This window comes from Caretta caretta, chromosome 8, assembly GCF_965140235.1.
Source record: "Caretta caretta isolate rCarCar2 chromosome 8, rCarCar1.hap1, whole genome shotgun sequence".
Lineage (NCBI taxonomy): Eukaryota > Metazoa > Chordata > Testudines > Cheloniidae > Caretta > Caretta caretta.
In genome coordinates this window covers 47,794,146-47,821,704 of record NC_134213.1, presented here as the reverse complement: position 1 = coordinate 47,821,704, position 27,559 = coordinate 47,794,146, and the positions used below count along the sequence as shown (strand labels likewise).

At 44.9% G+C, this 27,559-nt stretch overlaps 1 protein-coding gene across 2 annotated transcripts in view; it reads right to left on the bottom strand.

The window, feature by feature from the left end:
* The window catches only part of RXRG (retinoid X receptor gamma), a 123,944-nt gene that overhangs the window by 27,890 nt on the left and 68,495 nt on the right, over nucleotides 1-27,559 (bottom strand). For both annotated transcript variants that reach the window (XM_048861785.2, XM_048861784.2), the window contains exon 2: nucleotides 7,628-7,884. In XM_048861785.2, the coding sequence (XP_048717742.1) occupies nucleotides 7,628-7,884 (257 nt within the window). The remainder of the gene's footprint in view (nucleotides 1-7,627; nucleotides 7,885-27,559) is intronic.

Below are 27,559 nucleotides of genomic sequence, written 5' to 3'. Positions count from 1 at the left end.
TAAGAGCCTTTGGTGAAGGACCTTGTCAAAGGCTTTCTGAAAATCTAAGTATACTATATCCACTGGATCCCCTTGGTCCGCATACTTGTTGACCCCCTCAAAGACCAACAAAAACCAAACGAAAAATGATTAAAAATGGAATGTTCCTCGTGAAAATTTCTGTGTTGTGAAAAAGTCATTTTTCATTGAAAAAAAATGGGCTTTTCATAGAATCATAGAATCATAGAATATAAGGGTTGGAAGGGACCCCGGAAGGTCATCTAGTCCAACCCCCTGCTCGAAGCAGGACCAAATCCCAGTTAAATCATCCCAGCCAGGGCTTTGTCAAGCCTGACCTTAAAAACCTCTAAGGAAGGAGATTCTACCACCTCCCTAGCTAACGCATTCCAGTGTTTCACCACCCTCTTAGTGAAAAAGTTTTTCCTAATATCCAATCTAAACCTCCCCCACTGCAACTTGAGACCATTACTCCTCGTTCTGTCATCTGCTACCATTGAGAACAGTCTAGAGCCATCCTCTTTGGAACCCCCTTTCAGGTAGTTGAAAGCAGCTATCAAATCCCCCCTCATTCTTCTCTTCTGCAGGCTAAACAATCCCAGCTCCCTCAGCCTCTCCTCATAACTCATGTGTTCCAGACCCCTAATCATTTTTGTTGCCCTTCGCTGGACTCTCTCCAATTTATCCACATCCTTCTTGAAGTGTGGGGCCCAAAACTGGACACAGTACTCCAGATGAGGCCTCACCAATGTCGAATAGAGGGGAACGATCACGTCCCTTGATCTGCTCGCTATGCCCCTACTTATACATCTCAAAATGCCATTGGCCTTCTTGGCAACAAGGGCACACTGCTGACTCATATCCAGCTTCTCGTCCACTGTCACCCCTAGGTCCTTTTCCGCAGAACTGCTGCCTAGCCATTCGGTCCCTAGTCTGTAGCTGTGCATTGGGTTCTTCCGTCCTAAGTGCAGGACCCTGCACTTATCCTTATTGAACCTCATCAGATTTCTTTTGGCCCAATCCTCCAATTTGTCTAGGTCCTTCTGTATCCTATCCCTCCCCTCCAGCGTATCTACCACTCCTCCCAGTTTAGTATCATCCGCAAATTTGCTGAGAGTGCAATCCACACCATCCTCCAGATCATTTATGAAGATATTGAACAAAACTGGCCCCAGGACCGACCCTTGGGGCACTCCACTTGATACCAGCTGCCAACTAGACATGGAACCATTGATAACTACCCGTTGAGCCCGACAATCTAGCCAGCTTTCTACCCACCTTATAGTGCATTCTTCCAGCCCATACTTCCTTAACTTGCTGACAAGAATACTGTGGGAGACCGTGTCAAAAGCTTTGCTAAAGTCAAGAAACAATACATCCACTGCTTTCCCTTCATCCACAGAACCAGTAATCTCATCATAAAAGGCGATTAGATTAGTCAGGCATGACCTTCCCTTGGTGAATCCATGCTGGCTGTTCCTGATCACTTTCCTCTCATGCAAGTGCTTCAGGATTGATTCTTTGAGGACCTGCTCCATGATTTTTCCAGGGACTGAGGTGAGGCTGACTGGCCTGTAGTTCCCAGGATCCTCCTTCTTCCCTTTTTTAAAGATTGGCACTACATTAGCCTTTTTCCAGTCATCCGGGACTTCCCCCGTTCGCCACGAGTTTTCAAAGATAATGGCCAATGGCTCTGCCCATAATTCATGCCCATAATTCATGCCCATAATCAATTTTGAACCATCACTGCACAATGCATTGGCAGATGTGCCTGCCCCCACCATAAATGAGGACTGAAGCACAATCTTGTTTGTGACTGTGGAAATGGACTGCAAACTTTTGAACACCTCATTAAGCAATGTTTCAAACAGTGATAGCCCTGTGATACTTTTGCCATCCAATCCACGTCACCCGAGGCAACCAATTAGATCACCAACCTAGACTTGACAATCTCACATTGCTGTTTTAAGGAGTGAAGGAGAAGACTGGAAAAAGGTTGGCTGAAATTCTTTGACCACCCCTGTTCCCAAGAAACATTCTGCCTGACAGAGGACTCGCCCCCATGAATGGACGGTAATAAACCCAAGTGTGCTGAGCCCTAACCTCATTCAAAAAGTGGAAAGAACAAGAGAACCTCCCTTGGTGGCTTTCTCCCACCAGGACACTGAACAGAGAGGAATTCTTTAGGTTTTTAAATGTTATATGGGGGTGGGTATCACGATTTTTTCCTCTCTTTGGCTGCACTCATAGATCACAACAGCAGCAAAGGGCGGGGATAGGTTTTAGCCATCAATGTCTTTGGAGCTTGGTTCCTGCATTTTCAGTGCAATGATGTGTGATATTTGGGACAACTGCTTGAACCCAAATCCATTAGCAGCCTGCCTGCTGAATCCCTGAGGTCCAGCTGTCTCATTCTGTTAGCGGGAACACAAGTGAAGTGTGCTCTTCGGAGTTGCTAACTCAACATGACAGGTTAGATCTGCTGCCCTGATCAGAGAAGCTGCTTCTGGATTTATCCTAGGCGCTGAAGGAAAGGACTCAAACTCCCATTTTTTTCCCCCTGTGTAATAAAGTTTGACAGTAGCTCTGCCCCAGTAAAGTAACAGCAGCAACTTTCATCCTGAAATATCCTAATGTAAAATATAATCATTCACCTGTCACTGAAATGCAGCCACATCTGGGGTGCAGGCCAGCAGCTGGTTAAGAATGCAAGGCTATACAAGTATTTAGGCCAGTAAGTGAAGAAGACTCTTCTACTTGAAATTAGAGGAGAAATTTAGGCAAGCAGGATGAAATTAACCTGGATGCAATTTGACCAAGACACTATGGCTAACATGCTTATGGATGGAACAATATTTTCATGGGCTTCCAAATTCAAAGTGTGGGGCAGTAGGAAACATAGGTCTGAAGTGTCCCCATTCCTGCACACTGGTTTCCACTCTCACAAAGTGTCCACTTTAACCCACACCACCATCTTGCTTTTCCTGAGGTCCCTGATGGCTCTGCCCCTCCCCTCAACCCCACCTCCAGTCCCAGCTGGATGTCTGGCCTTTCATGGCGGTAATTGTCAAAAATGGCTCTCCTGGCCCTTCCAACATGTCTTGCCCCAGGCCACACATCAGGCAGGCAGCTCCGTGTGCAGATCCAAAGCAGTGTCCAGTCACTTCCCCCCATTCCTTGGCAGTAGCTGGAGCGAGCTGAAGTTCAAGAGGAGATGTGACAGCTTTCCCCACCACTTGCTGTCCCTCTGACGCATCCTCTGCCTGTCCCTCCTCATGCCAACAAACCCCTTGGGTGGAATTCTCCCCCCTACTGTAGAGTAGGTCTGGAAGAATCCCTGGATGCCACAACCCTTCTGAAAGGCACTATGGGACTTCCAAGAACCTCAAGCGATCAGGACCTTCATTCCACAGCTCATCCCAAAGGTGTACGGAAACCTTTGGCAGCTTTAAATCAGCATTGCTGCAATAGGAATGGCACCAAACTGGCTCAGCAGGGTCAAGGATCTGGCCCCAGATGTTTATATTCTAACACTTGGATGCTATTGTTAGGAGTAGAGCTAGTTTTTGTTTTTTGTTTTTTTTTTCTAAAGGGAAAATGTAGAAATGTCACCATTGGGTGCCTTTCCAGGCTTGACAGAACAATTTCATATTTTTCTGATTTTTTAAAATTTTAATATGGACTAAATTCCTAATATTCCCTTTCCCCTCATCTTTTTGCCTTCCCCTCCCCCACTGTAATAGAATGAATAATATCCAGGTTCGCTTCTTTTTCCCCACTTTTTCATTTGTTCTCTTGCCATTCTGTCGCTGTTCACAAATTGAGGCCGTTTTGAAAAAGCGACAGAGCCACAAAAGGAAAAAAGAACCCCAGATATATTTCACCCTGCTACATTCCACAGGAGAGGGGAAAGAATATATTTCACATTTTTACATTTTGATTAACGACATTTAAAATAAAACTGAAGTCTGGGGTTTGGAAAATGGCCATTTTTCATTGGGGGAGGGGAGGGAGAGTTTTGACATAAAAGATTCCAAGTAGCTCATGTTACAAGCAACTTAAAATTTTGCATTTCTGTAGTAATTTGCATTTGAGGATCTCAAAACCCTATAGAACAATCTCAACCAACTTGTCCTTGCTTCTCTGTAGTCATATTCCCTGTACCACCTCCCTCAGGAACCCTTTCTACCACCTGCTTTCTCTTACACTTACAGACATTTACCTAATATGCAGCCTAAGCTTCCCTTTTAGTTTCAGGCCATTAGCCTTTGTCCTGCCATCATCTGAGCATAATTCTCTTTTTCCATTTAGGTTACCTTGAAGCTATTTATACGTGGTTATCCTCTCCGGCCCCAGAGTCCTCTCTTTTCTGGACTATATAAATATAGCTTCCTCAGTCTTAGCCTCTTGAATCTTTATATTATTTTCCACTCCCTTATTTTTAGTTGTTCCACACACACACAATATTCTAGCAGAGGTCCCACCAAGGATGAGGTGAGACACACAACTGCCCTCCCAATTTTTACATGTGATCCTACTGTGGCCTCGTGGCTAGGATGCTGAGACTTTGGAGACCTGGGTTCTAATCCTGGCTCTGCCACTGAGTAACCTTAGACATGTCACTTTATTGCTGTGGGCCTCAGTTTCCCCATCTGTAAAATGGCGACAATGATACCGACTTCCTTCATCAAGTGCTTTGAGATCTACGGATGAAAAATACAGTGCAGGATCTAGGTATGATTATACAGCCAAGAATGCAGTGGGGGTTCAGATAACACCCTGGGAAGAAGCTTACAGTTATGATCCTTTTTTCAGTGACAGTGCTTAAAGTCACACAGTGGCATCAGTGGCCCAACCAGGACTGTGACCCAAGAGTCCTGCCTCTCCACCCCTCTACTAACAACTTAACAAAACTCCCTTTGCCAGGCTGATGAGACGGAGCAGGGTGCAGCTGCATAACTACAGGGACTGAGAACTGGCAGCATTGGCAAAGCGCTGCAGAAAGTGATCCAGGACAGGCTGGAGTCAGGGATAAAGAAGTATATCACTGAAAGACACCAGAGGACTTAAACCTTCCTTGTGATGAACTGTGGGGCTGTGGAAATGGTGCGTGCATCAAAAACCCCAGCTGCTTAACAGATTTCTTCCCCAAGGTGTTAGGGGCCCTCTGGGGACTGCTCTGTGCTAGACTGTCCTTGGCTCTGGGACAGGTGTGTCTTAAGGAGGGTAGGCAAGGAGCCAGGTCCCAGAGCCAAGAGCAGCTGCAGTCTCTGCATGCAAAAGAGGGCAGAAGCTGCTCTCTCCTAGCTATTGGGGGTGGGGGGCACAAATCAGCTAAAGATGCGGCCCCCTTAGTGTAAGGCCACTAGGCCTGATTCTCCACAGCACTGCTCTAGCACACTGAAGTCATGCCGTCAAGATCAACAGAGTAACACCAGCGTGTCACTGGGGAAGTGCTCAGAGAATGAGGCCCATTCTCTTCAGCAGCGTTAATCCTCATTTCCCCTGATCTGCGGGCAGAATCCCCCAGGGAGCTATCGGGGATACATGACGCCGTGGAGATGAATGAGGTGTTACTGGTGTTCCTTCAGGATGGCGTGCACAACTCGCCACTTGTGAGCGACAAGGCCATTCCAAACACAGGCTAATAAAACGCATAAACTGTGCCCAAGCCATGTCCTCGCTCTCCCCCCCCCTCCCCCCGCCCCAGTCCTCAATCCAGCAAAGCACTTAAGCATGTGCTTAACTTTAAGCATGTGCTTAGCTCCATTGAAGTCAGTGGAACCAGAGATGGGGGGGGGGCAAAAAGAGAGGAACCTAAGCGTATATCCCAGTACAAAGCCACTTGTGCCCAGCTGTGCCTTTCCTACTGCTGATATTTTGTGCACAGAAGCCTCATAGCAGCTGCTTGCCTGGGAGAATGTGCAACCGGCAGGTAAATTTAATGCTCACTTGTGTCACTCAGCAGCATTTCTCTCCCTCTGCAGTGCCTGGTTCTCTGGGATTGCTCCCTCATGACCTGTCCCTGGTGCTGAATATTAACCCCAGGCTAACTCCAGCCAGTCATTTTCACTTATGCAAAATACCCTGGACCCAGTTCTCAGTTACTCTGTTCCTGCACTTAGGGCAGAGATGGAGGGTCTCTGAGCCACCTCGTATTCTGGACCTCTGTGCGCATTTGATCCCTGGTGTAAATTAGAGGTGCCTCAGGGCTGCTGGAATTTACACTGTTTCCCATGACTCCCTATAGGCCCTGGGAAGCAGAGAATAACCACAGAGCACTGCACTGCCACTATATGACCAATCTACCCCTACGCCAGGGGCCAGGAGTCAGTGCTGGTGTGGAGCCCTTAGGCCAGCTCTGAGGATCGGGAGCCCTTAGGCCAGGGAGGTCCCCTGCACTGGGATTTTCTCAGGGGAGTGTTGATGGTCCCTTTATACTGCCAGAGTGGCCTAATGGGCCTTAGTGTAACTGGGAATCAGACCCACCATTGTTGGCATTAAGTTGAGATGCCCAGTTACCACATGGGGTATTTCAGTCCACTCTTGGGCTGTCTTCACTGGCATCAAAACATCTTCCAAGCCAATACAAAGTGCCCCTGGCCGCACCAGAAAACATCTCTTGTCATCTCAGCATAGTTACAGGGATGCCATCAAGGAGTACAGGCCGGAAATGGACAATTGGTTTTTAAATAATAGGGTTCACACAAAGCTTAGCATGATAACAAATCAGCGACACCCACATACTTCATCATGGCTGCCATTAAGCCTCTCACCTGCCAATTTTAGCCAGGGCATTTATTTAACAACGGACTGAACAAAGCAATCACAAGCATGCTGTAGAGTATGATCCAGCCAGGGCCAATTATAGGCACTTAACTAAAACAGGTTGAAAAAATTGGAAAAAAAACTTTGCAAAATAAAAATCCTATTTTTTTATTTGAATTTGAAATTTCTATGACAATTTTTCATTGGTGTTGCAAATTGTGACTATAATTGACTGTCACTCACTAAACAGTATTATTAAACTCAAAGACAAGCTGAAGCCGTATGCAGTACGCAGCATGTAAGGAAATTAAAGCTGGGCGAAAGTTTTCCAACAAATAGTTTATCAAACAAAAAATGCAGTCTTGGTCAACCCAAAACTAGTCGCAAATTTGACACAAATAGTTTTGGCCCATCTCAAAATGGCTAGAGGAGGAGAAGATTCTGTTAATCTTTTACCCTTCCTCTGTGACCAAGAAGCCCAGGGGTCAGCGCTCTCAGCTGGGGTGTAGGCGACCCAGATTCTCAGCCCCCTGCTGGAACAAACCTGAAACAGACTTTTCTGATTCCCAAAAAAATTCAGATTTGATTCAACCCAAACTTCCCCCCCCCTTTCATTTTTTTGGAGTTGCTACCAAACTGAAAAAATCAATTATTCATCCAGCTCTAAATTAAATAGAAAAGGGCCCATTCTCCCTGTCCATATTAATGGGAGTTATTTAGGAACAATCAGAGGGCCTCTTTAGGTCAGACCCTTGTAAATGGCTAAACAACATGCACAGCTGAAAACTAAGTGTTCAAACTCCGTCATTCATCCCAGAAATATAATGAGCCATAGCAAAAGGACAGAGTTGCTGGTACCCACCTGAGGGCTGGTGTGCGCAACAAAATTCATGCCGGGAGCTGAAGACAGGGAAACGGAATGAGATCCAATGGACGAAGTGATGACTCTGTATGGCGAGCCTAGCGCATTCGCAGGCGACCCTGTTGTGTTCATTGGAGATGTAAGAACTCTGGCACTCACTGGAGCCTCCATGTAGCTAGGATGGCCATCCACTGAATTCCCTGGGGAAAAGCTTGATGATGAGCTCACTGACATAGAACTGGTGTGAACAGGGGAATCTAAAAGCACAGGAGAAATACCTTAGTTTTTAAAGGGAAGGGGAAGGTAAAACAGACCAATATCTTCTCCATGTCAGTCATACTCTGGATCACCCTGTCAGACTGTCTGCAGTGGCTCATGAGCATGAGTGCCAGCCTCAAGGCAGACTGCTACAAACCAGGCCACAAACCCCAAATTGGTTGTGAGTTCTATACTTCGATTTCACCAACCAGGTATCGAGAGTGAATGCCACAAGCACTCTAACAGCCTTTATAATGGAGTCACAGACAGTCCCCTTGGGTCCGCCAATCTGCTTTGCCACCCAGATGAGCCTGCCTTTGTCATAGATGGACCCTTACACCAAAAATCACAAAAATATTCAGGATCAGTCACTTACCCCAGGTCAATTTACCTCAAATCTCATGCCAAAGACAATACCGGTAGCCAATCCGATAGTAAATTAACAAAAGATTTATTAACTAAACCCTGGTCTACATTACAAAATTACTTCAGTATTACTACATCGCTCAGGGGTGTGAATAATCCACTCCCGAGCGATGCAGTTACACTGACCTAAGCACCCGTGTAGACAGCACTAGGTTGGTGGGAGAGCTTCTCCTGCGAACATAACTACCACCTCTTGCAGAGGTGGAGTTATTAAGCCAATGGGAGAGCTCTCTCCCGTCAGCTTAGAGCGTCTTCATCAGATGCGCTACAGCGCTGCAGCTGTAAATTTCTAGTGTCGACCTGCCTGAAGAAAAGAAACAAGACAGTTATTTACAAGGGTTAAAGCAGGTAAATATATACTCACAAATCAGTTACAGTCTTAGGTTTCAAACACTGATAGAAGCTGCTGTAATGTGCAAGCTCTCTTTGTTCTTTAGAGCTGACCCAAGCTACACAGCTGGGGATCCCTTGCTTCTCCTTAGACGTCCTGCCCTCTCCCTAGAAGTCCAAAGTGCACAGGGATCTTTGCTTATGTTAGGAATCTTTTCCTCTCAGAGTCCAAACAGCATAATGGTAGCAATTTTTCTTGCCAGGGATTTTTATCCCCTTCCCCCAGAGCTCAAGCTGATGGGACAAGGGTTTGTGCAGGTCTCCACTTCTTGGGTGTTGGAGGAGCAATCAACAAAGTCTTTTGTCCACTGTTCCAGGATGACTTGTCTGATGTCTATGGGCCTTCTTTTGCTAGGCAGGAGGCGACACCTCTTACGGTAAGCTAGTATCTCACCGTCGGTAAGGCTTCTCTCCTGACTGGAGGGGTTTGCAGTTTCAAAGCAAACACTTTTGTTGTTACAGAGCAAAACACTTGAATATTACCTTAGAGCACGGGATACTGATATTCCAAGTGAGATTAATGCAGGCAGCAACTCACAACCTGTTCATAAGTCCAAACACCAAACACATTTCTATAAAGCCAATGCCCATTTTAAAAACGCTAACACACAGGTGAGCCAGACTGGTTTCCAGCTGTGCGTTTGTCAGTGTTTAATAAGGCCTGTGCATGAGCTGGCACCTGGTCTGCCAGCATCACACACCCGTGACAGTGTATACAGAAAGGAAGGAGGAGCTGCACTGGTTGAGACCATTGGGGCATTTTGTCTGGTATCTCATCTGGCCTCCCACCATACCAGACCACACCACTGACCCCTCTAGTCTTGCATTTCACCTGTCCTCAACCCAGAGCAGATTGTTGATCCTTCTAATCAGCATCTTGCCCCCTGCAATTCCACATCAGATCACTGGCATCTCACCTCCTGTCATAGATCAGACCCTTGACCCATCTAGTCTGTATCTTGCCTCCTATAATACCGCTTGGGTCATCTGTCCATTTAGTTTGTTATCAAAATGCTCCAGTTTCAAGAGTTATTTCAGGCTCTTAATACAACCTTTGCTTTGACTATTGTGTTGGAAGATATGCTAAGATAATCAGTGCACAAAAATCCAGAATTGAAAACTCACACCAGTTTGCAAATTATATATCAATATCCTCTTCTGTTGAATGAATGTGGTACTGATAAAAGCTCTTTGGCTGACATCTCAAGCTAAATCAGTGCAATGGATTCTGGGTAAGTTTTCGAGTTACAGTACTTACAGTACCGAGATACACTGAAAGTCTGAAAAGTACCTTCATTTTTCTGCATTTAAAACTAGAACAAGTCAGCCGTGTTCCTCTAAATCCAACTGAACAACACAAAAAACAATAAATGGATCTCTCTAAGCTGAACATTTTTAGAAAGTGTGCCATGTTTGGAAGAGGCTGAGTGATTGGAGAACAGAAGGAATGAGTTAGACAACAGTCAAGGGCCTGTCTCCTGAGGGGAAAGCGTTTTTACTTGGAAACCATTAGGAAACAGGACATTTTCCTTATAATTTCTTTTCCAGCTGAAGGATCACTATATCCCCCTGTGAGGAGATTGAGCAAGAAAAAAGTGAAGTGACTCCCTTAAGGTCACATAGGACATTGGTAGCAGAGCTCAGATGAGAACACACAAATCCTGTTTTTCATGCCTTGGCTCTACCTATTAATCAAGACCACCTCTCTTTGCCTTGAAGGCTTCTGTTGTTGTCATTGTATCCTTTCGGTATGTGTTCCTTTCCCACTGGGAAAATTGATCCAAAAAGCAAAAGTAAGAATTGACAAAGACCTTTTCCCCTCCCTGTGCAGAATTAAATCTGAAATGGGTTGATAACGGCAAAATCCAGGCCTCCTTGACTCTGACAAATGTCTTTAATGTTATTCAGGAAGCTGACCTTTTCCCATCTTTATTGTGCAACTTCCCTCTGAATCAGATTTGATTGTTACTTCAGGTAAAATAACAAACACTGTCACATAAACAATTTTGCAGCAATGTTAAAAGAAGAAAAGCTGCCTTACTTGCAAAGCCAATAGAAACCAACAGTCATGCTCTACACCGGTGGCTCTCAACCTTTCCAGACTACTGTACCCCTTTCAGGAGGCTGATTTGTCTTGCATACCCCACTTTTCACCTTACTTGAAAACAACTTGCTGACAAAATCAGACATAAAAATACAAAAGTGTCACAGCACCCTATCATTGACAAATTGCCGACTCTCTCATTTTTACCATATAATTATAAAATAAATCAACTGGAATATAAATACTGTATTTACATTTCAGTGTATTGTATATAAAGCCGTATAAACAAGTCATTGTATGAAATGTTAGTTTGTACTGACTTCGCTAGTGGTTTTTATGTAGCCTGTTGTAAAACTAGGCAAATATCTAGATAAGCTGATGTACCCCCGGAAGACCTCTGCATACCCCCAGGGGTACATGTACCCCTGGTTGAGAACCACAATGCCAGCCATGGACAATCAGTTGTGACGACCTTTCCTCTATGCACCGTCACCTCTCCATTCAGAGTGGAATACTCTAGGCATGAGGGTTCTACTTTGAGAAACCAACAGAAGAAATACCACTCCTCTGAAAGGTTAATGGTAGGTAATGCAGACCACAGATGGGCCAGCTAGATCAGAAAACATTAAAGATGGAAAATCAGATAGCAAATCTAAGGCTGCTCGTGCGGTGAAAAGAAATGACCGCACATTGTGAGATAAGAGTTCAGTCCCAAGCCTTACTACAGATTTCCTGTGTGACCTTGGGCAAGCTCATTTCACCTCTCTGGGCCTTGTTATCCCCAGCTGGCAGATAGGGACAATAATGCTTAACTATGCCTTACGAGGTTACTGGGAGGCTTAATTCATTAATGTGCGTTAAAAGTATTGAGAGTCTCCCTGCTATAGGAAATGGTTATATTGGTCTGATAAAATCATGAAATCTATTTATCTATCTATCCAGGTACTTATACAGCCACCATCATTGCAGTATCTGAACTCCTCGCAAACACCAGTGAATTTATCTTCACAACGTTCCTGTCAGCTAGAGAAGTATTATTGTTCCTTAGGCATATATAACAAACTGAGGCACAGGAAGATTAAATGACTAATGACTTGTCTACATAGGGAAACTGACTGGAACAGCTATTCCAGAATAGCTCCCTTTGTGGACTCTCTATTTCTGAATAAAAGTCATTTTATTCCAAAATAATTAGTGTGCTTCCAAAGGGGAGTAAATATTTTGGAATAAAATCACTTCTATTCTGGAATAGCGTGGTCATACAAGCATCTATTCTACCATAGGTTATTCCAATCCATTTCCCCATGTAGACAAGCCCTAAGATCACATAGGAAGGCTCTAGGAAAGCCATGAATTGAATCCAGGCCTCCAGAAATGCCAGTCCAGTGCCTTAACCACAAGACCAACCTTCCTCCCTTTCATCCAAAACATTTACAAATCAGCTTATACACAGTAAAGCTCTGGACATCCTTCACAACGCTCACCCATAAATTGTTTTGTTAGGTAAGTAAGACATGGGATGTGCCAGGTCTGAGGACAGTGAGGGGACAAAATATCTAATATCCTACACTGCAAACACAGATGCTCTGCCACTGTTCTTGTCTCTAGGCATGTCTAGATCTGACATTGATCAAACTGATAATGACAATGGGGAAGATCCCAGGTCCAATGTCACTAACTCCTGCTAAGACAAAAGACAGAATACAAATACGTATTTCATGGATCAGGGAGGATTTTTGGGGAAAACGAGATTAAAGTGGACCTCACTCTATTGGCTGAAGAAATTGAAGATGGAAAATTTAGGGGTAATTGTCAAGTTAGATGACCCTACCAAGGGGATAAACTTCCTGGTGGTCATGCAGAAACAATGCACATTAGAGCTGTGACAGTGACTAAATCCACAAGACCGGAACAGAGCGGTCAAGCAAAAGAATTACATTTGATAAGGTAACAAAATTGGCTGATGCATCCTGGGTGCCAGACGGCAGACAAAACTGGACAAAAAAAGCTCACTGCTAACCACAGTTAATACTCCACATGTAGAGCTGGTTGTACTTGTTCAAAGTAAATGGGCTGGATTGTTATAGAAAAAGGCTGTGTTTTCCACCCAAAGAATAAAAATTGTGAAAAAATTGTTAACGTCTTCTAAATTTTTTGGTCTCCCCCAACATTTTCTGCAACAATTTTTATCCAAAATGGTATTGAAATTTTTCATTTATAAAAAAAAATGGTTTTCAGAAAATAAAAAAGAAACATTTATAAGGATTTCAGTAACTGTTTTTATAGCATTTCTTAGTTTAGTTTTTGAACCCAGTGAAATAGAAACGATTAAAAAAATGACAACGTTTAAAACAAAAACCATTTAGATCATCTCTACCGACAAGGGAAGTATGGATGCACCTGCTCATTCCTCAGTATTCATTCATCCTAAGAAGTGTTTCAAAAAGAAAATGGACTAAAGACACACTGAGCTCTATGAGCTACAGCCATTAGGGATGACAGGCATTGGTGCTGAGAGCTGTGGCAGAGGAAATGCTCTGGAGTGACAAAAGGGAAGAACGGCCCCCGGTACTTTGTGCACCTTTTGAAGCATGCGCTTTGTGTAACGTTTATCTGCAGAAGAGCATAACAGCAGCACAGACCCCACTGTGTATCTGTGGTCAGGAGATATTTCGCAGACAGTGTTGCCACCTCTCACAAATTTATCAAGGGTGTCACTTTTTTTTTTGAAGTCTCCCAGAGTTCTGTGGGCATGGGGAAATCTCAGCTTTCATGAAAGACCCAAAAAATTATTACAACATTTGTGGGTTGTTTTTTTAAATTCCAGCTCATGGAGTCATGTTCATATGTGAGAATCTCCGCGTGCATTGCTTAAAAAAAAAAAAAAAAAAACACTTTCTAGCTCTCCTGACTGGAGAAAAGCTTGAAAACATGAACCCTACAGATTCAAAATCCTGAAGGCAAATTAAAAAAAAAAAAGTTTTAAAAATCTCATGATGTTGGGCGACTGACTCATGAGTTGGCAATACGGCACGCTATTAAATGTCTCTGTGTGTGTGTGTGTGTGTGAGCACCTATATAGGTGGCTGGCTTCAGAGAACGAGAGAAAAAGGGGGTCAAGTTAGATCCAGCCAAATGCATCATCAGAGCAACTATGGTAACTTCCAACTTCTCTGTACGTATATATCTATCTTCTTACTATATGTTCCATTCTACGCATCCGATGAAGTGAGCTGTAGCCCCCGAAAGCTTATGCTCTAATAAATGTGTTAGTCTCTAAGGTGCCACAAGGACTCCTTTTCTTTTTGAGGATAAATATGTTAGTCACGTGCCTCAGCGGTGGCTCTCAAGCCCAACCCTGCAGACACAGCAGCACTCACTAAGAGGAGGCCACCAGGGAATCATGTAGAGCTAGATAAGTTGTCAAGGATGTTGATTTTATCTCTCCACATTCACACCGCACCTTGCAGGCGTTTTGTCACCACTGAGATCTCCTTCTGAAAGTGTCAGTGTTTCAATCAGACACCCAGCAAGATGTTACCTTGACCCAGATGACAAAACTGATTGCCAATGCAGACACACACACACCGGCGTAATATGATCTAAATAAAGAGGCAATCGTTACTGTGGGCACAGAAAGAACTGGCGGTTGCTACTACTGCAAAACACCACTGGCTTTCCATTTATGTCCAAGTCTCTCCCATCCATGGAAATACAACTGTGCACAGATTGAAAAGAACAGTGTGAAACAGCGGTCTGCTGGGCGGGGGGAAATGGCGGTGTGGGGGAGAAAATTCACAGTGGAATTTTAGCGCAAGCCTTTTAAAGCAGTCATGGACAAAAAAAAGTACCAAAAACCACCAGCTGACCAAAGAATGGTATTGCGCTTGTGGAAGTATGACCCTGTGGTTAAACATAGAGCAAGAGCGGATATGGCAGATGGTTTGTGTCAGGGTTTGACACTATGAAACAGTCGTTCGAGCCCCATGTATTTTCCTGAAGATGAGCTCTGTGTAAGCTGGAAAGCGTGACTGTCTCACCAACAGAAGTTGGTCCAATGAAAGATATTACCTCCCCTGCCTTGTCTCTCTCATATCCTGGGACCGACACGGCTACAACTACACTGCAAATGGTTTGGCTGTGTCAGGCAAGGCATTGTCAGTGAAGAAACTGGACTAAGCAAGCACTCCCAGTTGTCTACATGGCTAGAGAATATCACTGCTGGTTGGTCAAAAGGAAAATGATGGGGGTCAACCACACGTGAGAGGGCTCTAGACACTGAGCAAGGAACTACCCTTCATGGAACTTTGTGGCTGCTCAGACAAACTGCTGTGGAGCGTACAGCAAAAAGGTAGGTTTGTTTGGACTCCAGCTGCGTTGTCTGAGGTACTGTTAATGCACAATGACTTACAGGAATCTGAAGAACAGATGGCTCAAGGAACTACCCCTGACCCTCTGACTCACTGGTTCTCATCCGCACGGGGTTAGCAGCAACGAAAAGCTGCTGCTATCTATTAACCTCTTCAGTGGCACCACACTGACGCATGGGGATGAGATCCTGACCCTACTGAAGTCAATGGGAGTTTTGCCCAGTCACAAATGAAGAGAGTAGTCTCACACTTAGCAGTCAGGGGCATGCCTAAGATCCAGTGCCAGCAATGCCGCTGACTCACTGTGACACCCAGGGCAAGTCACTTCACCTCCCTGTGCCTCAGCTTCCTCATCCATCAAATGGAGACAATACTCCTGAGGTGTTAGGCTTTAGCATCTGTAAGGAGCTTTAAGAGTCTCAAGTGAAAATGTCATAATTTGTATCACAGTAAGGCCTAGAGGCCACAGTCAAGATCAGGGCTCCACCCTGCTAGGGGCTGTACAGACACGAGGTAGGAGACAGCCCCTGCTCCTAAGAGCTGAAAGTCTAAACAGACACAGGAGGCAGTATTGCCACCATTTTACAAACAAGGAGCTGAGGCACAGCGAGACTAAATGACTTACCCAAGATCACACAACAAGTGGGTGGCAGAACCAGGAATTGAACCTAAGTCTCCAGCATCGCAGCCCAGCCATCTTGCTATGCAAGTGTGGCATGTATATAGCATTGTTATGGTGGCAATCACTAGATGACACTGTAACACATAGTTTTACATGTTCTTTTTGTTCGCAGGCAAGCAGTGTACTTTCTTTGACAAAACACTGTAGTTGGTTTGCTGATGTTGTTGCTTTGGGGGAGCTGTTGCAAACAGCAAGAGTGTTTGTCATTAGCTTTAACCTCTCTTGCTAGAGTCAATTTTTGGTGCAGATTTCTTTGCTGGGACCTGAGCAGTGGGGTTTGGGTGAGAATCCTGAACGAGGGGATGGCCTGTGTGCAGTTTGTGACCACCCCTCTTCCAGGACAGGTGTATGTAGCGTAAATAAAACAAATTACACTAGCAAAGTACTCAGGCTCCACACCCTGATTTCTCCAACAGGAAACTGATCAACAAGGGCCTGATACTTGTAACAGCTCTGCAGAGGGACAGCAGAATTATTCTTATCCTTCAGTTAGCAAGGAGAAAATTCCGCCTAGAGGGGATGGGGAGAGTCAAGTAGCCCAGCAAGAAGATGACCTGCTGTAGAGATTATGATGTTATTGTGGAGGTGAACGGACACTAAATCCAGGGGAAAAAAATCTTCTGCACCAACAGCAACCTGGGGGGATTGAAATCTCAGCCTTTCCCAGCAACTTTGGTACAACACGACATTTAAAACAGACTACCACGGTCCCAGAGTCTGTCCATCAGGTAATGAAACATGACAAGTGAATCCTGGAAATTCCTCCCAACTGTAATGTATCAGTGTGAAGGGGAAGGGCGGGCTGTTCACTGAGCAAAACAAGAATCCCAGCCCCACTGCCATTTCAGGGAGGGGAAAGAGCTCAGATCTACCTGCCCCAGCTCTCACCCTCCTACAGGAAAGCCTGGCTCAATTTTCATATTTACCGGACTCCAGATTAGATTTGCAGCCACGCACCAAACATAAGGCCTGATTTTCCCTGACGCATGTTGGTTTCACGCTGGTATAACTCTGCTGACTTCAGTGGGGTGCCTCCTGATTCACACCAGTATCAGAAAGAGCTGAACTGAGCCCTTATGCTTCTGTAGCATTTATTAGCTAAGGAATGGCTGGACACAAGTTACAAGAGCAATACAATGACGTTAACTCTTTAGCATCTGAATACTCTGCAGGAACACAGCCAGGTATTGCCATACTGGAAGAGACCACAGATATCCTGGTATCCTGTCTCTGGCCGATACCTGATGAAGGAGAGCCAGCCTCCTGGCCAACGGTGCAATAGTGCACAAAATTTCTTCCCATTTCCTGCAGAGATCAGCTGACACTCTGCAGCATGCAGTCTGGTGACCCTGTCTGAGCATGGATAACTACAAACGTGGTTAGCATGAGCATAAAAGTATCTAGCCCTTTGTAAATGCAGCTCCAATAAGTTCCAGATTCAGGACTGGGTCTGTTTGCTTATTTATTTTCAGTCATTGAAATGTTTAAATGCTGAAGTTAAAGGGAAGCGTTGAGTGAGTGCTTTGCCTGTCTTGGCAATTACAGCACATTTGTCTGCCTCAGACAGCAACAGTTGGTTTTGAAATTCATGTGTAGATTAAATACATTGCTACAGCAAAAAGAGAGGGGCTAGGGGAGGAGATTAGCAATGGCTAAAATCTGCCCTACTGGCAGAAAAATACCTGACAGGAAAGCCAATAAATACTTGATTTTAAACATTTTAATAACATTACAGCTTAAGGCCATCATGACCTATGGTACCACGTTTACCAGCCAGCTGCTGAGATACAGAAAGAGGACAAAAAGCTTTGAATCTCAGGTTTTGTCAGGAAGGGAGAGGGCGGGTTTAGCTATTGGTGTAGTGCTGGTGCACCCATGTAAACTATTTGAAACCGATTTAGGCTGCACCAGTGCAAGTCACAATTTACACCAGTGCACTCTACACTGGCAGTTTGTTGTGACATAGGTGTGCTACACAGGTGAGTAATCCTCCATATGGACAAAGCCCAGAAGCAAAGGTGTCCAAACTCAGTGAGCTAAAAGAGCAGCCCTTATTCACAAGCCACGTTCCGCCCATCAGAGGGCAGTCACATGTGCACACTCACTCACACAAATATCAAACCACCATGCACCAAAACAAGCATATAATGCAGGGACCAGAGTTATAACTGATTAAACAGGCCAGGTTTGCAAACCTGCCTGCTTCTTGACATGTGTAAAAATATCAGATGCCTCCCTCTCAGCCGCTGAGTTTGTAAATTCTAATCCTTGTTGTCGTCTAGGGACCAGAAACATAAATGGGGATCGCTTCCCAGGCACCTTCAAAGGAGTGAAGCTGCTAAAGGAGACAGATTCAGTCAAATACACAGGCATATGCATGTGTGTGCTCAGGGATTCAAAAGTACATGTAAGTGTGAGGGTCTCGCTATAAGGGCATGTCAGTGTGTGAGTGGGAGATGGTATGTCTTCTCTATCCCAGAAGAGTCTATAGTAAATGGAAAACTAGGGAAATTACAGCACTAAAAGTGACAAGTCAATGAAAGCTGAGCACCTGAGCGGAGAAACAAGGCTTTTTAGTCAGGCTGCTGTTGTCAAGTTTGCTTTTGATAATGTCTATTTAACTCCAATACCTAATGTACTCTTGGGAGAAAGGATGGCTGTGTTAAAGATTCGACTGTCCCTTCAATTAAGGTGTAAAAACCCATAAGAAACATCTCTGAGACTCTCTAGAAATCCACCAGTAGGTCTAGGGATGACCAGATTTGCCGGTCCTGATATTTATAGGGATCTTTTCGGGCTTTCTTTATGTATCATAATGAAGCAAAAAGGGCACAAGCTCTTTTTAAAAGGTTGCTTTTAAGAGACTATATATCTTGGAAATAGTTAACTTCTATGGAGAAAGAGATACAAGACTTTGTTTCCCAAGACAACTGTGCCTTGTCACACATATAAGTAGAAAATATTTACAGTAGGTGCCCGATTCTCAAAGGACCAGAAAATCCTCAGAGGTGTGCACAGAAGAACATAGTGGAAAGGCCAAAACAATAAGAGAGAGCTTCTCAGACGCAGGGAGTGTGGGAACCTTCTACTGAGTCTACTGCTTGACAGACATCCACCCTTATGGGAAAGTCTTGGAGAAAAAATAACCAGGATAAAACCAATAGGGTGCTATCAAAATGTAACAGAGTTCTATTGAAAGGACTCTAAAAGCTAACTGCAATCCAAGAGGAGTTTTGCCATGGGCCTCAAAATGGCCAGGATTTCATCCAGAGAAATGAACAGAAAACAAGACATTTTCTACAGGTTTTTATAGCCATCCAACAAAATTCTATAGAAGAGAGAAAATTCTCTATTAAATTCTACAGGATGGTTTAAAAACAATCCTATAGAAAGGTTATTGTTTTCTACACAACCCTACAGGACTAAGGGCAGCATCAATCTCTATGTATCAGCTCTACTATTCAATAAATAACGCATACTTCCCATGACAGATGACCATCGCAGGGGGAAAGCGATGTTATACAGCACCTTCTTTCACACACACCCTGGAAATCTGAGTAGATCGTGCAATGGTTAGAAAAAATAAATAAAATAAGCTTGAGGAAAGGAAGACAGTTTCCCCAGGTGGTCGTGCCTGTTTGAGTTGTGGAAATATCTGCACTCTCTTTTGGCACTAGTAGAAGTAAAACATGGTGCACTATTGTGACAAGAATATAGAGGAGCTCACAGCAGATCTTATGTGTTCCCAGCTCCTTCTCTGCTGGGTTTCCCAGCTCAAACCATGCTAACCCCATTCGCTGAGTTGCCCCTGTATTTTGCCATCTTCCTCTGCTCAGGCCAGAGTTCCTCTCATTTCCCATTGTGTTCCTTTCTCCAGGCTCAGATCTGCACTGTCCCATCAGAAAGACCTGGTCCCCTCCAGCCCATTCCACTCTAAAGTTCAGAACCACTCTGCAGCATCACAGAAACTGCCCTGCTCAGCCACGTCTCTCCAGCACTCTGGGGGTGTCTACACTGCAGCTGGGCGTGTGCCTCACATCACGGGTGGCTGGAGTTGTGCTAGTATCACTCAAGCCAGCAGTGCGGACACAGCATTTCCAGCCATGATGCAGGCTATACCACAAAAGCAGCCATGCAGCCAATCAGAACGATCAGCGAATCAAGGATTTCCTCTCTTCCTTCCCTGGTTTCCTCAGTCCCAAAGGTCTCCTCTCCCTGACGCTATACAGTAGCTGCCTTTTATTCATTGGCTGAAGTGGGTGGAGAATAAAATTCAGGAATCCTGCCGGCAGCAGTAACACATTTGGGCTTCGTCCCAGAAAAATGGAGGAGGCTGAGCCCGCCTGTGAATTATAGTGCAGTACCAGCTCTGCTGGAGTTCAGGTTGAGCATCGCTTTTTGTAAAGGTCGCCCGTTCTAAGCACTCTAAAGTTCACATTCTTACTGGGACGGTCTGGAAATTTGCTGTGCCTCATGTTGGTGCAGAGTAGGAATAGCAGACCAAGTTTGGGGTAATTTAAGCAGCAGGCTCCCAAGAAACAGCCCTCTCCCCAAATCAGCTGTTTACAAAATCAGCTGGCTCTTCTATTTATTTAATTTATTTATTTATTGCATGCACCAGGGGCACAAACAGTGGCGCAAATTTTTCCCAAATTTGATTCTAATTGAGGATTGATCTCAGCCAGTGCATGGCACCCACTGCCCTTTTGGGAAAGCAATACCGGAAAAGTCAAAGGGTAAAGATTGCAACTCCAAGTTGGCACAAGCTGAACCGATGCACCTAGACGACTGAAATGCTCATGTGCAGCAGGACTGGGCTCTCTTGAAGCCAGAGGCTTTGCAGGCAGTCTGTTGTGTCAGTAACTGCGTGGCTCAAGGCGACATCCTGTAGGGCGTGAACCTGAGCTGACATTTTGAGCACTGCCCTCGGCGGTTTTCAGAGGACGTGTGCTATGCACATCCTCCACCCCCATTCTGCTGGGCTCCCTTTGGAAGTCAATGGGAGTTTGGGCATTGACTTCAGTGGGGCCCAGGTTCTACCCAGGATATTTAATGGTGCAGTGTTCTTATCAAGACAGAGGAATTCCTTACCAACTGCATCCTCAGGGAATAAAAGCAAAACAATCAAGGTCGAGTGCCCTCTTGGCTACCACTGCACTGTATGGGGGCAGCAACTTCCCACACAAAAAAGTGGAACTCAGTGATTTTAAGGCCAGAGGGGACTGCTCTGATCATTTAGTAAGACCTCTTCCAGAGAACCTCACTTAGCAATTCCTGCAACAGGCCCATAGCTTCTGGTTGGGTGGGACCATCTTTTCCAGAAAGAACTCCAGTCTTGATTTAAAGACTTCACACATGCTCGCGAGTCTACCATCCCTGGGTAAATCATTTGAATGGTTAATTACTCCATTGCACCTTATTTCCAATCTGAATCTGTCCGGCCACTGCTTCTTGTTATGTCCTGGCCTGCTAGATACAAGAGGCCTCCACCGTCCTGTTGCAAGTGTGTGGCCACCACCACTGCAAGCTGCAGAGACCAGAGAATTCTTGTCCTTCTGTTCCAAACACTCCAGCCCTCTAGCACACAAGGTACAAGAGACTCTCTCCTGTGGCTGTAGCATTTGAACGTATATCTACGGCCACTGGAGGTATACGCTATGGAAATCCCACGTTAAAACACTGATTTTTTGAGAGACTTTTATTGGCACCTCCAGCACCACAACGCCCCCTTCTGAATCGTTCGCAGCACCGCCGCTTGCGGCGCCTGGGTTTTCCTGGGAGTTTTCCTAGTCAAAGATTGACCTGGCCTAACCCTATTTAACTTGGGAGAGCTGACAAGATTTCAGCCTGAGGCAGCATGGCTGCAGGCCAAGCTAGATGAGTACTTATAAAGGGGACTTTGTGGCAAAGCCAAATAGTTCTCATCTCCGAGCGAGTATGCCAACGAGCATTAGCGGCAAATGAGACAGCCACTGCAGCACCCCTTGGAGCCATATTCCTTATCACGTGTAACCTTTTAACAAATAAAAACGTGTACGTTTCAAAACCTTTTCAGATCCTCCCAGCCTATACAGCGAGAATGGATGAGTCCACGGAACATCCTTATTGCATGTGACAACACTTTGTGTCTAGGAGGACATGTTGCAGCGGGACAGCTAATGGAGCGACCCAAGTGGCTGGTGATTCTTTGAGGCATTGTTTGCAAATAAGGCAAGTTCCCATGATATCACAGGGAACAGTGTGATAAGAGCCCCTGCGGCTGTACCAGGTCGCTGAAGTAGAAAAAAAACTGTTTTGTTACCAAGCTCAACAATGGACGTGTTTCTTCTGGGTTTTAGCTGGGCTTCAGTGATTCCACAGTGAAACCCTAGAGCATCCACCAAGTCAATCCTCAGGTCTTCCCTAAGGCAGGGAAATCTGTCCCTCCCCAGACAGAGTTCAAGGAAATGCCACAAATTGGAACATCTCCTCTCCTCTGTGTCGGTTATTCCCATTTAGAGAAGAATGGGCCCCCAGTATCTTTGGTTGAGAGAAATTAGGGCAATCAACTGTCACGTCTTGGCTCCTGCAATGGTCAGGAAAGACTTCACACCTCCCCCTGTATCTTAACTAACTGAACTGCAAGTTTTCACAAACAGCTGCCTTAGACGAATCCTCCACATCAGCTGGCCAAAAAAAAGATCATAGATTAAGGGCTTTGGAGGAGGACAAAACAAACTGATAGGCCAGGAAATTATGGAAAGACAAAGGTGGTGGCTAGGACACACCTGGAGGAAAGAACCGAACAATATAACAAGGCTCGTTGGACTGGGCTCTCCAGAGCAAGAGTTGACAGGGTAGACCCAGAACAACTTGGAAACATACAACAGAAGCAGAAAGGAAACCTATCAAACTAGCTAGGGAAGACGCTACGAGTAGGTCTATACTTACGGTGGTGTGTAGGGTACAGACACGGCATGCCCATATAGCAGGGTATAAAGAGCAGTATAGACAGTGAGGCACAGCTTAGGCAAGTAGAGTAGAGCAGAAGGCCCCACAGGCCTGAACCCCCGGGTACATACTCTACACAGCTCTCTACCTGCCCAAGCAGTGCCCACCTCTGTGCTATTTTTAGCAGTATAGCGTCCTGCTGCCTCCTGACTACCAGAACTTCTTACTGCCGCACGTAAGTACACACCATAGTGAGTTTGGATGCAATCTAACTTTCACTGTGTCATGTAGCTACATGAACCCTACACGCCACCACAAGCACAGACAAGGTCTAAGACAGCAGCAAGAAACCAGCAAAAAAAGGAAGACCTGGGTGAAGGCCCGAGGATCTGCATGGAATAAAGCAAGTTTACCAGAGAATCTCAACATCCATTACCAATATCGACACATTCAGCCTCCCAACCCCCTGGTAGGCAAATGTCAGTATCCTCATCTCACAGGCATGCAGCTAAGCTTCAGAGAGACGGGGCAGGCAAGAAGAGCTGAGGAGACATCCTGCAGATCTGAAGAAGAAGGGGATAGCCTGGTGGGAAGGGGACAGGCAGGGAGCAAAGGGGTTACCACTTTTGCTCCTCAGCCTTGGTCAGTAGACTCTGAAACTAGATGATAGGGGGCCCTCAACTCATCACACACTGCTCCTGAGGGCAACGTCACTTGGAGGTTAAGGAGGGCCAACTACAACTCACCTACAGCTGGTGGTGACGGGGTAGACAGACACCTCTGGCTTCCTGACTCCCCTGTCTGCCAGGTGGAGTTGCTGGGTTTTAGCCACCGGCTAGCATGGAAGTGGCCAGCCTTTGAGACCCCATTTTCTTGCCTGCTAGTCAACCAGCACCTTGCCGACTCTCAGCGCCTTCTCCCTACTCCAATGAGAGGAGGGGGAGGAAGTGCTTAGCCTCTGGCAGGGCTACTGTTGTAGCAGAAGCTGCAAAGAAGCTGACCCAGAGTGAGGGGTCTGGACAGGGAAGAGGAGTTGAGGGACTGAAAGAGAGAACTGAGAGATGAGATGGGTATTGGCAGATTTTGGCAGACAGGAACTCACAGATTTGAGGCAGGCTGTATAGTAAGGCGTCTACTCTATAATGTATGCAGATTCTGCACAATCTGTGCAAATGGGATTGGTAAATGCTGTACACTGTTTCTGTCTTTTTCCTGCCACTCTAGGCAGATTGGAGGTAGATTAGACAGCCTCTGTGGGGTTCTATCCAACAGCATCAGACGCAGCAATTCTGACCACCACAGCTCTCTCTGCATTGCTCTCACCTGCCAGCTTTTGAACTAGCTACCTCTGGATGTACTTGCCCAATCTGCCTCTGGAAATCAGCCATTAATGGAGATGTCCATCCACATATCCAGCCACCTCTTCACAGTCCCAATTTTCGGCAGGTTAGTTTTGAAAATCTGGCTCCTCGTGGGACATGCTCATTATTGTCCTTCCATCTTTGATATTAATGTAAATATTTGTACGCTGAGCAGTTGTATGGTACTGACTGTCAGGGTGACCAGCAGCTACAAATAAGATCTAAAGTTCGGGGTTTAATAACAATAGATCCGATTTGACAGTGTTGCTATGGATGTTTTTCAGAAAGGACAGAACTGCCTGGGTTTAGCAAAGAGTGAAACAGAAGTTCAGGAGGAGACAACAGCAGTACATAATTTCCATGATATCCTAGTGACACATGCCCTAAACATATCAGGATTACCTTCTTTTTCTGCAAAAAGAAAAGGAGTACTTGTGGCACCTTAGAGACTAACCAATTTATTTGAGCATAAGCTTTCGTGAGCTACAGCTCACTTCATCGAAAGCTTATGCTCAAATAAATCGGTTAGTCTCTAAGGTGCCACAAGTACTCCTTTTCTTTTTGCGAATACAGACTAACACGGCTGTTACTCTGAAACCTTCTTTTTCTGCTTAGCCACTTTGCAATTAGTCAGAAAAAACTCTGCTTATGGCAGCTGAACGATTGTGTACGCTGCCTGGGAGAAAAGGTGTGCTAACTAACTCTGGATTACAAGTGGTTTGTAAGTGGCTATTTTATTATTAAACATAAAATGTTCACAATAAAAAACTTAATAATAAATCATTCATAATATTTCACACTTGCAATGCATTTCACCTTTGAAGACATTGATTGATTTGCCTATGTATGTAGGTAAAAAATGACATTAAGACTAAGAGATTTCAGGCCAGCAGGGACAATATAGTGATAATATAGTCTGACCTCCTGCATAACACAGGCTGTACAATTTCACCCAGTGATTCCTGCATCAACCCCAGGCTGAGTTAGACCCTTTCTTTTAGAAAGGCCTCCAATCTTGAGTTAAAGATTACAAGCGATGAAGAATGCATCACATCGCTGGGTCAGCTGTTCCACTGGTTAATGACACTTGTTAAAAATGTGTGCCTTGCTAGTGTGAATGGAATACAGGTGATATTAAGGGTGAGAGTAAATATCAGTAACCAGAGGGTTAAAAAAAAACAACAGTACAGGGAGGTGGGAATTATCCCCAAAACAAGCATTAGTAACCCAGGGAATTCAGAGCCACAAGAAATCCAGCCATGTTAAGGTCTGGAAATGGCCAATTAGGGCCCCCAAACCACTAGACCTTTGCCTTGTAGTGATACCGTGCAATCATGAGGACGACATTTTAGTGCTTGTGATCCCAGATTAAACCAATTTTTAAAAATAAATTAGGGTGGGGTTTTTCATACGTTCTCCCTCATGGTGTCAGGGCAGGTAGGGGATATGAGTGAGAGGAAGGGGCTAGTAGCAATGCCAAGGGCAATGGGTGGAGATCAAAAACGTGCATGAGATCTAGACGGGAAGAGGGTTGTGTGTTGCGGGGAGAACAACATTCCTGGAGGAGCCCTCAGAATGCAAAGACATCGGCACTTAGGCACTGGATTCCCTAGGCCCCTACTTCACATAACGCCAGTGCCCCATCAGAGCCCCCCCTACCCTCTAGGCTCACATACATCCCTGCGTCCCCATCCCATCTCCCCACTGCATCCGACACACCTGCTTTATTCTTCCTCCATCCCCACAACACCCTCCTTGCTCCCGCAATACCAGAAAGCAGCACTGTGGGGAGCCAAAAGGAGCAGGGAAGCAGCCATGTGGGGACACTGTGAGGGGGGGGGGGCACCTTTAAAGAGCTGCAACAATGGGGGTTGAGCAATCTGCCAATAAGAACCCCTGAGACATCTACAGACCCCCTCACGCCAACTCATTACGACTAATGGAAATGCAGCATGCAAATTAGCTAGGGAAGAAGGGCTGTGATTGATTCAGTAACCTCTCATGTCACACTGCCCCTCCCTTAATTTAAAGGAAAGTTTAGAGTTAACCATTATGTGCAAGTCCGATAGAATTTAATAAACAATAATAACTTACTAAAGCAATCCATATGTAACACATTGACCATGTGTGTTTGTATCCCTGTGCGGCTGATCCACAGCGGTTTGCAGCTTGGTCCAGCTAATCAACTTGGTCCCTTAGCTCAACTGATTGTAGTTGTTTCTGAAGAACTAGAGGGCCAAAGTTTGATCTCTGCTGACGACCAGATCAGGGAGTCCTGACTTACAGATTCCTACAGCAGCAATATAATCCTCTTCTAAACGCTATTGGGTGATAACATTGGAGAGAGAGAATATTGTTTTCTAATAAAATCCTAAAGCCCTATTTAATTTCTATACTTTCCTATTGATTTCTTCCATATTAAATTCCATAGAGCTTTCCCATAAGGGTGTGCAAAATATGTAGACTACAACAAACATTGCTGACAGATCCTAAAATTGCAGCTTTTACCATTCCCCTGCATGCACAAAGCCATTGCTTCCTCTTGCTCCTGAAGCCGAGACAGGGTTTTGGAGAAGTTTGCTATGTGTGTTTAAATAAGCAGTATTGCCAGTTCTCACGATTTGATCACGCTTTGCAATATTTGGTGTGTTTCTTAAAGCCCCAACTCCTGGAGTCATGTGAAAACATAAAAATCTCAGCTTTCATGATAAAAGTTTCTAATCTTCATAGTGGCAGAGAAAACCTTAAAAATATGGCTCAAATGGATCCTACATGTTCAAAAAAGGTAAATAAAAAGAACACCTAACGTATTGTTTCTTTAAAAGCATCATTTTAAAGACTATCATGATTCTGGGGAGCCTGACTAATAGTTTTTGAGTGCTCAGGATTGGCAGTACAGAGTCAGACACAGTCTCCCATTCACAAATTGTCCCAGCAGCCGTCCAAGCTCCTACCCAACCATCCGCTCACAGGCAGGGAGAATATGCTGTCAAACAACACGCACGGCTCATTGAGTATGCTCCAAAGTGAATTTGCAGTCACTTATAAAGCTTTCCATTCAATCCCCAACTCCCAAAAAGCATTTATCTTTGAGTGGGTCTCTCTCCGTGTCAGTGCAGAGTGCCTAACACATTGTGAGAGTGCTAGAATACAAAGAAATTAATAATTATTAATAATGATATTGAGTGCTGTCGGACCCACTGAGTTAAATTAAGGTGTTATAAAGGCCAATTTCTATTTGATCCTTCAACCACTGCTGAGTTGTCATCACAGTTTATTGTGCCTCAATTGACAGGCGCCTCTCAAAGAGGACAAACAGATGAGATAAACTGGTTTCAGACAATGCTACTGTTACTTTTTCCCTAAAGTATTGAGCTGTTGGTAGGGTGAAAAACACCATTATAATAAAAGCTGCATTTATCTTCGTAGGTGGAGCAAAAATATCTCTCTTCTTCCTCAAAAATTTCATTC